This window comes from Penicillium alfredii, assembly GCF_028826965.1.
Source record: "Penicillium alfredii strain IBT 34128 chromosome Unknown utg000007l_segment0_segment0, whole genome shotgun sequence".
Lineage (NCBI taxonomy): Eukaryota > Fungi > Ascomycota > Eurotiomycetes > Eurotiales > Aspergillaceae > Penicillium > Penicillium alfredii.
In genome coordinates, this window is record NW_026622704.1 from 2,469,727 (window position 1) to 2,483,279 (window position 13,553).

A 13,553-nucleotide genomic window follows, 5' to 3' on the forward strand; every position below is an offset into this window, starting at 1 on the left:
CCCTGCGACGATCGGAGTGGAGCCCGAAGCACGGACGTCCCTCTTCCTCTCTCACTTCCTTCGATTGTTCCACGAAAGTCCGCCCCTTTGCATCTTGCTCACCATGCGACTCCTATTAACCCTCCTCGGGGTGCTTGCCCTCCTGGCATTCGCCCGTGCCGATGCTTCCCTCCCCGTGTCAACCGACATCCTCTACTGGCCCGTGGGTGCTTCGCAGCCCTCCGTCCTCGCGCGCGTCGCCTATGACCCGACGTCGTTGAATTCCGACGTCGTGTCGTACCACCCGCCTAAAGATCAGGCTGGCCTCGTTCGTGTCGGCCTCTACATTCCCGGCTCCAAGAAATGGGTCGGTAGCGTCGTGTCGTCGTCCTCCTTGGCTGGTGAACAGCTTCAGCCAATCTTCCGTCTTCATCTCGGCCCCGCCAACCAAGTCTACCACGTGTCCCTGATGGCGTCCTCTGCCCCCGTGGCTAAGGACTCGACTACCAAAGCCCAGGTTGAACTCGTCTCGAACGAAGCAGGGGTGCAACCGCACCTCAATCGGCCAGTGGTTGTCAACCCCGATGGTCAGAACACGGAGGAGGTACCGGAGAAGGGTTTATTGCAAAGGTAAGTGATCCCGCAATCAATATTTCCCAATCGGATCTAATGGCTTTAATGTAGGTACTGGTGGGTCCTCTTGATCATCATGTTCCTGGGCATGTCTGGTGGCGGAGAAGAGCAGTCATAAACTTCACTCGAGTGTAACCACGCGGCTATATTGCATAAATGATACTTGAGAATTGGCATCATGAAAAAGCTCCATATTGAATATACATATACAACGCTATGCAAAACTTTCCATACTACACTCTGCTTCCTCAGGGACGATTGTCCTCCATGATCCCATGTCCATGGCTATCGAGGATCTGCGTACCTCTGCCATTGGGGCCAAGATCCAAATACATGAGCCCACGGTCGGTGATCAAAACCAGCTCATCCTCTTTTTGGGTGAATCTCATTTGAGAGCATACCGCGTCCAACTGGAGGGCGGCGGGTCGCAGCTCAAGTATGCCAGAGCTTGGAGATCGCCAAGCAGGCGGATAGAAGCCATTGTTGTTGTCCTCGATCAGGACCTGTGGCTCTAGTGCCCAGATGTAAAGTGTCTTCCAATTTGCAACGGCTATCCGAGTTCCCTGACGTGATGCGGCCACGCGAGACCCTGGAGACGTGCTCAACTCCTTGAAATCTCCAAGCTGCGCCATGATTTCCCAGTTGTCAAATCTTCTTCCGCGGTCGAGGTTCAATGTGTGTCCACAATGCCGAACCTGACAGTGGGCCTGGGACTTCAAGAGACACGCGACAGTCCAATTTTCCACCCGGTGCGTAGCAATCCCTAAAGCAAGGTATTGCCAATGGCATCTAACTCCCTGGTTTATGTCGCCGGTTTCATGGGTACCAAAGAATGGAATACCGATTGAAAACCGGAGGGACAGCTGGTGAGAGAAAGATACAATACATGCATTCTCGACCAGCCTCGGTTTATGCTGACCGAGCAAAGGGACCGAGTGTATTCTCTGGAAGGAACCGTACAGAGACTGAGCTCGGTAATGGTGGAGCAACTGTAGACCTCGATCATTGAATGATAATCCCACCGTCAGTCCTTTCTCCGAGAGCATGTCGTCACTTGATCCCTCCTCGTTTGTTTCCGCTAGAACATATGGCTCATAGGTCACATCTGGTGTTGGCGTCAGTATGGTCAGAACTCTAGGCCCTCGAAAAGAAAACTCGTGGAGGAAACGAACAAGTGATATGAGATGCCCCAGACTCATTACCACTATCCCATTCATTCTCTTCCTCCCTGCCTGGCTGCTTGATAGTGTAAAGGACAACTTCACGGTCATTCATCTTGTTGGTATGGAACCAGGAAATTGCAAATCGATCCTCGTGGGCAGAAAAAGCGACAGGCTCGTAGCCCTCGTGGTCTGGAAAGGCACACATGCGAATTACCCCTGTCTCCGACGTCGGGTCATGGTAAGCCAGAAAGATGCTGCCGTGGGAGTTGGACTGCTGCGCATGTTTGACAAACGGATGGTTTGTATCCAGATTGTGGTCTTCGAAAGGTTTGAATCGATGCAGCACATACACCCCACGGTCCCTATCGAACGCAGTGCGGAGGACCTGTATATCCCCCAGATGCCTTCCAGGAGGTTGAAATCGATCTTCAAGGGTCAATTTACCGTCTTCCATGCGAAAAAGATGAACGGTGCTATGACCTTTGAATACAAGAAGCACTCTATCCCAATCCTTCGAAGTTTCCAGCGTGGACGCACGACTGTCGATCACTCGGTTCTGGAAATCAAAGACTCGGCGATCTGCATAGAATTCGGCGCCATAGAGTTGCGCGAAGGACCTATTCAGGAGCAAGCTAAACAGTGCCTTGGTCTGAAGAGCTTCAAGGCCATCGGTGAGGCCGGGAGTCTGATACAGCTGGTGCAGAATGATCTCTCTGTTGCTGTAGGCAATTTCAAATAGTCTGCGACTGGTAAACGCCGCCTGCAAATAGGCTGGTGGATCACAGTTCCAGAGTACGAGCTGGATCAGCTCAGTGGGGAAGTTGAGGAGCATGGTTCGATGGTCTGTAATGCGGGAGTCTCAGAATGTTCCTTTATATAGATAGATCCCAGGGCCAAAGGTACCAGAACAACCAGCCGGTGCCTGATCACCAGGCAGAAGATGTGGGTCGTGGTGGAGACGGGTGAAGGCGGAAGTTCCCTCAAGTTCAATTTTTACCCATTTGTTCTTAGCAGTCGGATTTCGCCAGGTTGATTGGCATGGGCCTACTAATTTCTTAATCAAAGATTTCATGAATACGTGAGGATCACAAAAACGATCTGGGGATTTCATGCAACTAATCCAAGTCCTCCAGACCGTCCCGAACACCCAGATATATGCATATACTCAAACACGAGGGCGTGCAACATTGTACAATAAAAAAGGCCCCAAATATCCGAAGATCCGAAAGAAAGGAGAGGGTATCGTGATTCACATCAAGCAAAAGAGACTCTTAAAGCCTACGCAGTATGCGCTAAGACTGGTTCTTGAATTGGGAAACAAACCACTCGAGAACACTTTCATAGCAGAGCACGAATTGACTCAGGTTCTGCACCATGCTTGGCCGCTGAGTCCGGAAGTCCTCTACTGTCTTTGCAATCAAGTCAAGACGGTCGTCATGGATCCAGGCCGGGGGGTCCTCAGTTCCAGTACGGTTGCTCTCGGCACGTTGTCGTTTCAACATGTCCAGCACACTGTCGACCGTGCAAAACGTTCCCGTACGTCCACAGCCCGCACTGCAGTGCACCAGGATTGGCCGTTGGCCCCTCGGTTCTGCTTGCTGGCTATTATAGCTGACGGGGCTGGTCGCACGGATCACTTTGTTGCATTGCTCAATCAAATTCAGCAGATGAGTCGGTTGGGAAGTGGTTCCGAAATCGGGCCAATACGGGTACTGGAGCTGGGTGATCTCCCGCAGTGGCTGGAATGGGAAGCCTGTATGGCTCAGCCCGAAATGCCGAACTATGATGACCGGGTTTTCGTTGGATCCGTCGGCAGGCGGGTGTTGCGAACTCGATCCACTGTGACTGTCCCCCGTATCGATCGGCCGGCCCTTGGATTCAATGTAGATGTATCTCTCCGAATAAGCCTTGACTTTGAACGGGCCATAATCCCCAGACTCCCAGTAAGGGTGGCATTTCACCTGTCCTCGCTCAAGTTCGGCTGTCAAAGAAACGAGGAGCCTAATGTCTTGCTCCCAAACCACACGCCAGAAATCCTTGAATGGAGTGTGAGCAGTGAACAAGATATAAGAGAAAGGACACTTACGTTGAACGTATCGGGGACAGGAGCCTGCGTGGCGATGTACCGTCGGTTGCTGAATTCAGCTTGCATATAATTGGCGTTCACATAGTCGCAAGCGCCGGACGGTATCCCTTCGAGCCGTACCCGGGAATGATCGAATGGGTAGATGTCATTATATCGGTTCTTCGTGCCTTTTTCAATCCCTGCGACACGATACTTCTTGGACGCACCACCAGCCGAAGCCGAAGATCCTTTATATGCCAGCGCCTGCTTCATGCGTTCCAGCTCCTTCTTCTCCAGATCCAGAAATTTATCCGAGACAGTGTATCCTTGGTCCTTGACATTCGAGGCGTCTCGCAGCCAGAGAGGAAGTGATTGCCGTTCAGGCTCGGTCAGATCATCGGGTTGTTTCAAGGGAATCTGCCCGACGCCGCCGACAAGGTCCATGTTCTGTCTGATATTGCCGAAGAAAGGATTGATCGCATATGACGACTCCGGAAGGGCGCACCCTCCAACAACTGGAGCAACGGATTTGAGATCAATGCTCATCGGAGACCGCTTTTTAGGGGACGGCCCTGCCACCCCCGGTCGATGTATCAGTCGCGGGAATCGATCAGCAAAACCCTCGAAGCCATTTTGTAAAACCATTCCATCACCTTCCCAGCCTCCCGTCTGAAACTTTTCGATCACATTCAAAAGCGGGGCGGCATCTTTTCGCTCAGCCGTATTGGAGTCATAGACAATGATCACACTACACTGTCTCCATCGGGCAAATTTTTGTTTATCTGCGTCGTTGGTAAAGGTATTCTCAAGTTTCTGAGTATCGAAGGAACGGCGCTTCAATAACGTGGTGGGAATGCAGAGGTTTAATGATTCCTTGATGTTGGATTGCACATGATGAGCGTATGGGCGGACATCCAATAGCAAAATGGTTTGGCGATGTGATTTAAGCAGCTCGGCACAGCGCTCAGCCGAAACCCACAGGTACGGTACAGATGCTGCAACAGAATGAGTATTTCGAGTGCTTGACTGATTCTTCGAGATGGAAGAAGTCCATACCTTGTGAGGAAGAGAATCCGGTTTTTGCGATCCCATGTCCACGCTCGCTTGATTGCCCATCCACCCGAACATTTGATCCAGCACTTGTATGTGGTGAATAGGGCTTGGACCACAAATGCTTGGCCAGTATCTGGCCGTTTGTGACACGGGGTTTTTGAGATCCCGAATCTCGACGTTCTTTATTCGATTCAGATTCAGACTTGAGGCGATTCGCCAGACCTTCTGGTACCGATTCCTGGGGATACCATCGCGGCTCTGGACTAGGAATCGAAGATTGCGTGCGCGACAAAGAGCCCCAATTCTTTTGCGTGTGCAGCCCTGGGCTGGAGGTCGGTGGGTTTCCGGGATTTTCTACTGCTATGCCGAAGTAGTTGGGACTCGGACGTTCTGCAACCGAGCTGCTTGAGAGCAAGCCCGTGTTGGACGGGGACATTCTCGAGTGGAAGAGGGAGTGCGTTGCGCCGCTATCACAGTGGGCGCCCTGCGCACTCTGTACCCACGGCGAGGAAGAGGGATGCCCTGGACCTGTCATGGCTGACGGGCTGGATCCCACCTCTCAAGGAGCCGCTGGTCTGAAGGAACGCGGTCAGTGGGGATACCGCCCAACCATCTCTCACACACTTTTTTTTCTCTCTTTTCGTTGTTTGCAATTGCAGCTCAATGGACAATGTCCTGAATAGTTCCCAGGGATCAGACTAACGAATGTTACCGAGACCACCGTCAGATGTCGAGAGCGAAGTCACAATTCAAATATCAAGAGCATGCAGCACCAGAAGCAGATATATTAGGATAAGAAGAAAGAGGACAAGAGGAAAAGAAGAGGTGAAAAGGACAGAGAGGATATCACTGACGTAAAGAGATAAAGAGAGAGGGAGAGAGAATGGGGCAAATAATGGGCGTTGGGGGGGAGATCACCCGAGAGGGGCAGAGAGAGAGAAAACGTAAAAGATTCGGGCCCAGGCAAAAAAGCCCAATAGAAAGAAGAAGGCGAATAGTGGGGGGAGGAACAGGTTTGATATCGGGGGATTATTAATGTGAGAGAGGCAAAGAAGACTGACGAAAAAAATCGGTTCCAGACGCTTATGACGTTATTGTGGGGATGGCGTAACACAGCTTCGACACGGGTTTACTACGCACTACATATTGTATACTATTCATGGATTTTTCTCCATGGATATTGTGTAGATCATCTATACTCTATTCTAAACCTCTCTGGGTTTGATCTTTTATTCTCTTATTCTATCATATAATTGAGCATATATAAATATGGACAGTAATGGAAATTCCTTGCCGTCAACACTCGATCAATATAGGGCTGACTCAGCGGGTGCCCCCAGGCCGCATGGTACCTAGGGAAGGTAGGGCTAGAACCATGGATATATCCATAGATGCGTATATGTACATGCAGGTAGCTGTGCGCCCTGCGCTCAGAACCGCTGGACATCCTCAAGTAGATCGGAGGCAAAGATGTCGAGATTTCCAAAAGGTCGTACATATGACACCCAGGAAATGGACCCTCGCGAAAACCTGGACATTTCGGGAACCCACCAGGTCGATTGGTCAATTGCAAGTTATGCGGACCCAAATGCCTCCACTGCCTTGGCGAAATGTCTGGTATGTAGCCGGTTCAGAGGCATTGGGCAAAATCCCACCCGGCAAGAACAGACAGCGCCGTCAAGAGATACATCTTCTTCTCCCAAGGAGCAATGTCAAGGTTCATCCCTTGACCTTGGGCATCGGGAACACGAAAGGATCACCGTGATGTAGAGTTAAATTCAGAGAGAGGAAGCATGGCTGAATATCGACCAGCTGGCTTTGGTACGTCAGAGCCTTCCATCCGGTTCACCCTCAAATCGCTGAACACGTTTTTGTTCCCAGTTATCCAAATCTTTGGCCATCAGCCTCTGTTTCACAGTGCCGTTAGCATTGAGCCCAAAATCGAGCACCGGGAAGAAACACATCACGTACGTAGTATTCTTCCTTCTCATCACCAACGATTCTCCTCCGTGGGTTTCGCTTGATCCCCTCTTCGCCGTCAGGACCCTTTAGTCCAAGGTCGAGAGATTCTTCTCGACTAAGCTGTTTGACTTTGCGATCATATCGCTCATAGCGCAGTGCTGTGGCTGGAGTCAAGGCAAAAGAAGCAGCAACGATAACAGCCATGAAGGGAAACCCGAAGAAAAGGAACGGGTGTCGAGGTAATCGTGCACGGTAGAAAGCACCGAGCCGTTCTCCCAAGGAAGACGACTCTGTGGTGGCTCGACGAAAAGTTTTGGACTGAAATACAGGCATTGTGGCAGCTGGATAGTTCAAAAACGAGGCGATGGGAGCGTTGAGCTTGGTTCCTTGGCGGAGGATTGATAATCCGGAAGCCCGAATGAATTGTTTGGATTTGGCGGAGCTCTCCAGAACTTGCCCTTCTTCTCCTTCTGAGAGCTAAAATCCAGGCATTGGAGAGCATTGTCTGTAGGCATCTCTCAAGGAACCATCTATTCTCTGGGCTTTTCTTAACTAGCTCTAGCGAGCTTCAGGTGCGCGATCACCCCGATTCTTTCACTCTCCTACCGCATACCACGCCGCAACCCAGTCATTGCTCAAGCGAACAAGCTAACCAATTGACCTGCTTCAAATTTAGCTCTGGATATTACTCTCAAAAATATTAGACCGACGAAGAAAAAACCCCTTTCCTTCATGAACTCGAATTCTGGCTCTCTTTTCGGAGGGAGCGGCTTGGGGGCTACCACAACCCCACAGCCAGCCAGCCTGTTCTCCTCAAACAATGCCACCGGTGGGCTTGGTGCTTCCTCGACTACAAATGCGCAAGGCGCACAAACCTCCTCCCTGTTCGCGGGCCAATCCCAAGCTCAGCCACAGCCTACACAGTCTTCCATCCTAGGGCAGACTCAGCAACAAGCCAGCGATGGACAAGCGCAAGGACGACCTTCAAGCCAATCGACACAGCCGGCTTTCTTCAACAGTTTGTTGGAACGTGGCAAAAAGCGGCCGCTTTCTGCGGCGGCACAGAACACCAACTTTGAAGACGTGCCGAGTCTTCAATTGGGTCTAGATGATATTCGCAGAAAAGCACGAGAACTGGGGACAGCGACACACAAAGAGGCCCAACCCAATACTACCAAAGCGTAAGTCTATGGCTCTCCATCTCACTTCGACTTGTCGCGTCGTTTGGCTGACTTTTGCAACTATCGAATCATATCTATAGTCATTATCTGCTGGCAGCATCCGGTATCTCTCCAGGCCAGGCATTGCGAGACCTCAAGTCTCTGGATCCTCAAGCATCCCTCGCGCCATCTGCGAAAGACGTCGATAGTTTTGACCCGGACAACCAGAGGTTCTTGCGGAACATCCAGCAGCGTGGCCGACAGGTGATGATCGCGGAAAGCCTTGCTCGCGCCCATCGAGATTTTGATGCGTTTCTGGAGGAGAGGGTGGACATGGACTGGGAAGATCAACGCCAGAAAATTTTCCAGCATTTTGGACTTTCCCAAAAGGATGGTTCAGGCGCCGGTGACCTCAGATCGACTACAAGGGGCGCTTTTGGCCGATCAGGACGACAGTCTAAGCAAACAGCGGGCGGTTCAGCACACGGCCCTTCCACCGCCTCGCGCAGGAGCGTTTTTGGCCGTTCCGGTCTTGAGAAATCTGTCATAGGAACACCTGGAATTGGCTTGGCGAACCGCCAGCTCTTCGAGGATCCGGCGGAACGAAATGAAGGGCCTTCTGCCCCCTCGCCCGATCTCAGGTTCCTGCGCGAGAAAATGGGCCACTATGCCGAGAAGGTTCAGCAATTGAACACCATTCGGCTCCAAGGACAGACCTATCCCATCCTTCACGAGTTTTCGGATGTTGAACAGCACACGGGTGGAGATGTAAGCCTCCCGATTTGGATTCTTGATTGTAAACTGGCTAATCATCCTTCTTTAGGCTCCTCGACAACTCTTCGACGCCTATCAAGCTTTGATTCGGATAGTTCATGAAAACCCCGGCATTGCTGGCCCATTGGAGCCCGGCGCTATCAAAGAGCGTCAATACGCCGAAGACTATATGGAGGAATCATCCAAGTCCCGAAAGGCAGTTCACCTCCGGAAGCAAATCCTTGATGGATCAAGGGGATTCCTTGAGAATATGTTTTTCAGCGAGGTGGAGAATGTCGTCGCAAAAAATCCTCGGGAAGCCCAGCTTGGAGGAATTCCAACCGTGATCAGCAAGATCCGCGCATACATCCGCCTTAGGGCTGCGAGGAAAGATCTGGCGCCGGACGGGGCCGAACTGCAGATGGTTGGCCAAGACTATTGCTGGATCCTCATTTTTTACCTTCTTCGATGCGGGTTTGTGACCGAGGCGGCCGAATATGTCAGCCAGGATCCTGGATTCCGGTCTTTGGATCACAAGTTTGTGACGTACATGACTACCTATGCGCAAAGCCGGCGACTGCCACGAGACCTGCAGCAAAAGATCAATGGCGAGTATCAGCAACGGTCCAGAAACGCTCCCGACAACACTGTCGACCCCTATCGAATGGCTTGTTACAAGATCATCGGCCGCTGTGACCTTGCTCGGCGTCGGTTAGATGGCGTGAACCAGAGCGTGGAGGATTGGATGTGGTTGCAATTCAGTCTCGCTCGAGAGGATGATCGCACTGAGGAAGTTGCGGGAGACGTTTTCGGTTTGGAAGACATCCAAACCGACATTACCGAAATTGGGCAAAGAGTCTTCACCAAGGGCCAGGAAGGGCCAGGTGGATATGGGACTTTCTTCCTCTTGCAAATCCTGGGAGGAATGTTTGAACAAGCCGTGGCCTATCTCGGCACCTACTCCCCTGTCACTGCCGTCCATTTTGCCATCGGTTTGGCGTACTATGGTCTCTTGCGCGTTTCTGACTTTTACACCTCCGGAGAAGAGATCTGTAAGTGAAGCCCCCTACCCGGCTACAGTCGGTCTGTGTCATTTTGCTAACCCCAGGTCTTTCTGCTCGATAAAGTGTCCTTCACCGTGAAGCAATACCCTCAGATTAATTTCGGGTATTTGATCACTCAATACACGCGCGAATTCCGCACAGGTTTTGTCGAGGCAGCCGTCGATTACTTTACCTTGATCTGCCTCAACGCAGATCTTCCGGATTCCCTAGGCAAGTCTCAGGCGTCGGTATGCCATGAGGCTTTGCGTGAGTTCATCCTCGAGACCAGGGACTTTGCCAAACTCCTCGGCGATATCCGTGCCGACGGAACGAGGATCAAAGGTGTGATCGAGCAGCGTCTTGATTTAATCAGGCTCGAGGACCAGGAAGAATTTTTGAAGACCATTACGATGCAAGCCGCTGCCGTGGCGGATGACAAGGGCTTGATCACCGATGCCGTGCTCTTGTATCACCTGGCCGAAAACTATGACCGGGTGATTGATATCATTAACCGGGCTCTGTCGGATGCAATCGCCGTGGAACTGGGCGACGCCATGCCGAAGCTGCAGCCTCTCCATCCCCGAGTCGAACAGGGCCACAATGCGTACCGCTCGGGTGACCCAGGAACAATTGAACCGGGAAGCAGTCTCAGCTTGACCACCGTGGATGATCCGATCGTTCTCGCCAAGAATATCATTGGCCTCTACGACCCGAACACGATGTATTACAAACAAATCCGCCAGATCAACCGGGATTCTTGTGGGCTGCTTCTCCGTATGATGGAAGCGAAGACCCTGGTGGAGGCCTGCCAATGGACGTCAGCGCTAGACGTGAGTATCTGACGAACCTTTTTTTTGTGTATATTTGCCAATATTAATCTATGACGCAGGCGATCAACGCATTGGGCGTGCTGCCATTACAAACTAATGGTTCTGTTCCGCACATTCGAAGTGCCGCGCAGGCGTTCTCCTCTTTCCCGCCGATTATTTCGCGCAACATCGGGCATGTCATCATGTGGAGCATCACTTGTATTGGCCATGAGCGTCACAGGCAAACTTCAGGGGCGTATGAGAGTGAAATGCGGCAGGGCCTGGCGGAGGGACTGCTCGTCATGGCCAAGGATCTCATGGTCTTCTCGGGCATGGTCAAGTACAAACTGCCACCACGAGTTTATGAGACTCTGGCGCGGGCTGGGGCCGACATCGGGGCGTATTAGCTGGACGACTCCATGTTTCTTTTTTTTTTTTGGTTCTGATTGTCTGATGACACATAATTACTATGGATTATTCGGTCTTGTATACTCTGCGTAAAGTTGTACACACCGTAGATAAGAGATAGCTCGGTAGATGCCGATGCCAAGCCTGCCGGGGGAGGTCTTGCTTCTGCACGATGATCGTCTCGATCGCCCATTGTTTCCCCCTCCCTTTTCGCGCCTGGATGGCCCTGTGGTTTTCCCTTGGCTCAAATGGCTGTTCACTCGTGCTGATCAGGGACCTCTAACCTGCCGATTCCTGCATAGCGCGCGCGTGTCTCTGCTCCCGGATTCCAGCGAGAGACAACATGGACCATGCCTCCCATGCGTCGGACTCGAACCCACGGCCGCTGGGATCGGACAGTGGCCCCGAAGCTCCGAACAATGCGGATAACATACGAGCAAGAGATGGATTGGAAGCTGCAGACGCAGAGGTCGAACCGATACAGGATATGTCGGTGCGGGCAGATGTGATGGACGAAGACCCGCAACCAGAGAGCGCTACACCCCTCATGAACCTGTCCGGGGCTCTGGAGAAACAAGCGCTACGAGCAGAAGACAATGACTCGACCTCCCACTCCGTTGCCGATAATCGACCAAGCAGTGAAACCGAGCCAACGGCTCAGAATGTGGAAGCCGGCCACAGCCTCTTTAACAACCCCCCAAACCTGTCGAGGATCCGAAAAGTCTTGTTTGAATGCAAGGACCCGATTGAAATCAGCCTCGAAGAGTTTGAGACATACTGGCCCTTCATTGATAACGTGTGGGTCAAGCAACGCTCGAATGCCAGCATGGAGGGCCATTGCACCACGGACTACTACATGTGCCGGCTACGGCGTCCAACCCATCGTACCTCAGAGACTCGCCCATTACCGGAGGGCAAACGCCCCCGAAAGAAGCGCGTGCGAGAAGGGGGGATCTGCAATTTCCAGATCAAGGTTGTGCGGTTTGAAGGCGCATATTCGACCGTTACTATCGCACGAACGCCTGGGAGTAGCAGCGCTCACTCCCATGACCTTGACTACATCGACCGAGTCAAGCGCAACTCTGGATTGATGGAATATGCCCGCAAGGAGTCTGTCAAAGGCTACCTGCCCTCCTCGATCTACACGAAATTCCAGGAAGAGCCAGAGAAGCTGTGTGAGGCAGGGGGTCGTTTTTTCACCGTGACGGATGTTCGCAACGTCTCCGCAAAATGGCGACTTCAAAACCCCGAAGTCAAGCTGGTAGCACATGAGGGCTATGAGTATCAGAAAGGACACGGGATCATCAAATCTCAGTCCGCAGACGGTGCCCACGAGGGCTCTTCGCAACCAAAACCGACCCAGTTGATTCCATCTTCGTTACCACAAGACACCCTACCATTCCCTCAATTTCCGCTCGAATTCCTAGATTCTTACCTCCCCAACCACTCCGATCGGCGCGAGCTCCCTCATGTCACTTTATCCTATGCGTCATCAATGGATTCAAAAATCTCCCTGCAGCCGGGGATGCAGACGGTCTTATCCGGCCCCGAGGCGAAACTTATGACTCACTATCTCCGCTCCCGTCATGATGCGATCCTTGTAGGAGTCGGCACGGTCCTTGCAGATAATCCCGGGTTGAATTGCCGACTGGAAGGGGCCGGGGGATTCGGAGGTCTGGGGAGGATGTGGCAGCCACGCCCTGTCATCATTGACCCCACGGGACGGTGGTCCGTTCATCCTGAGTGTCGCATCCTACGAACCGCCGTGGATGGGAAAGGCAAAGCCCCGTGGGTGGTAATATCTCCAGGAGCTCAGATCAACCCCCAGAGGCTGATGATGCTCAAGGGCTACGGTGGTGACTTTCTCCGGATTGTGGAATACAATCAGCATTGGCGACTACGCTGGGAGGCTGTTCTCCGGGCCCTGGCTTCCGAGGGCATCAAGAGTGTCATGATTGAAGGAGGTGGAACAGTATTGAGTGAGCTGCTGAACCCTGAATACACACAATTCATTGACTCGATCATTGTGACGATTGCGCCCACGTACTTGGGCCGTGGGGGAGTTGGAGTCAGTCCCGATTCAAAACAAGACCAAGAAGGCAAGCCCAATGCAGCCCTGAATCCTCGCGATGTCAAGTGGATGCCACTGGGGCAAAATGTCATCATGTGCGGCAAGATCCGTGAGGCCGGTCAATGAAGGTGTTGATCGGAGGGAATCAATAGGAAAATAGAAATGAGAAAGGACACCAATGAATGAATCAATAAATCAATCAATGAAAACAATAGGGAGAGAAGAGAATAGAGAAAATACAGCGCTGGAATTGTTGACGGAGGTCGGGGGGAATGTCGCATTATTTACTTGGCCTCGTTCCGCGCCTCTTTTTTTTTTTCTTTGTTTCGCGTCCGCCTCTTCCCTTTCTCCTTTCCCTCTCAGCTTGCCCTCTTTCTTTCTCCCTCTTTTTTCATTCTTAGAAATTTATCTTTTTTCTCTCACTTTCACCCCTCTGTTCTCTTGCCATTTCTTT

The 13,553-nt window shown here is 51.9% G+C and overlaps 6 protein-coding genes across 6 annotated transcripts; 3 read left to right on the forward strand and 3 right to left on the reverse strand.

Annotated features, from left to right (window-relative positions):
* Window positions 1-103: 103 nt before the first annotated feature.
* NUU61_005602 (uncharacterized protein) lies at window positions 104-730 on the forward strand (the record flags this gene model as incomplete). Its single annotated transcript, XM_056656184.1, has 2 exons — window positions 104-609; window positions 664-730. The coding sequence occupies 2 exons, from the start codon at window positions 104-106 to the stop codon at window positions 728-730; spliced, it is 573 nt and encodes a 190-aa protein (XP_056511797.1).
* Window positions 731-860: 130 nt separating this feature from the next.
* On the reverse strand, window positions 861-2,607 carry NUU61_005603 (F-box domain protein; the record flags this gene model as incomplete). The annotated part of the gene is made up of 2 exons (XM_056656185.1): window positions 861-1,717; window positions 1,785-2,607. 2 exons carry the CDS (start codon window positions 2,605-2,607, stop codon window positions 861-863), a joined length of 1,680 nt encoding a protein of 559 aa, XP_056511798.1.
* Window positions 2,608-3,067: 460 nt separating this feature from the next.
* Window positions 3,068-5,428, reverse strand: ptpA (uncharacterized protein; the record flags this gene model as incomplete). Its single annotated transcript, XM_056656186.1, has 3 exons — window positions 3,068-3,811; window positions 3,862-4,835; window positions 4,897-5,428. The coding sequence occupies 3 exons, from the start codon at window positions 5,426-5,428 to the stop codon at window positions 3,068-3,070; spliced, it is 2,250 nt and encodes a 749-aa protein (XP_056511799.1).
* A 1,291-nt stretch (window positions 5,429-6,719) lies between these two features.
* NUU61_005605 (cytochrome c oxidase assembly protein COX16) lies at window positions 6,720-7,188 on the reverse strand (the record flags this gene model as incomplete). The annotated part of the gene is made up of 2 exons (XM_056656187.1): window positions 6,720-6,800; window positions 6,865-7,188. 2 exons carry the CDS (start codon window positions 7,186-7,188, stop codon window positions 6,720-6,722), a joined length of 405 nt encoding a protein of 134 aa, XP_056511800.1.
* A 399-nt stretch (window positions 7,189-7,587) lies between these two features.
* nic96 (linker nucleoporin NIC96) lies at window positions 7,588-11,027 on the forward strand (the record flags this gene model as incomplete). Its single annotated transcript, XM_056656188.1, has 5 exons — window positions 7,588-8,036; window positions 8,117-8,783; window positions 8,839-9,820; window positions 9,896-10,641; window positions 10,701-11,027. 5 exons carry the CDS (start codon window positions 7,588-7,590, stop codon window positions 11,025-11,027), a joined length of 3,171 nt encoding a protein of 1,056 aa, XP_056511801.1.
* Window positions 11,028-11,371: 344 nt separating this feature from the next.
* Window positions 11,372-13,225, forward strand: NUU61_005607 (RibD family protein; the record flags this gene model as incomplete). Its single annotated transcript, XM_056656189.1, has 1 exon — window positions 11,372-13,225. One exon carries the CDS (start codon window positions 11,372-11,374, stop codon window positions 13,223-13,225), a length of 1,854 nt encoding a protein of 617 aa, XP_056511802.1.
* Window positions 13,226-13,553: the final 328 nt, after the last annotated feature.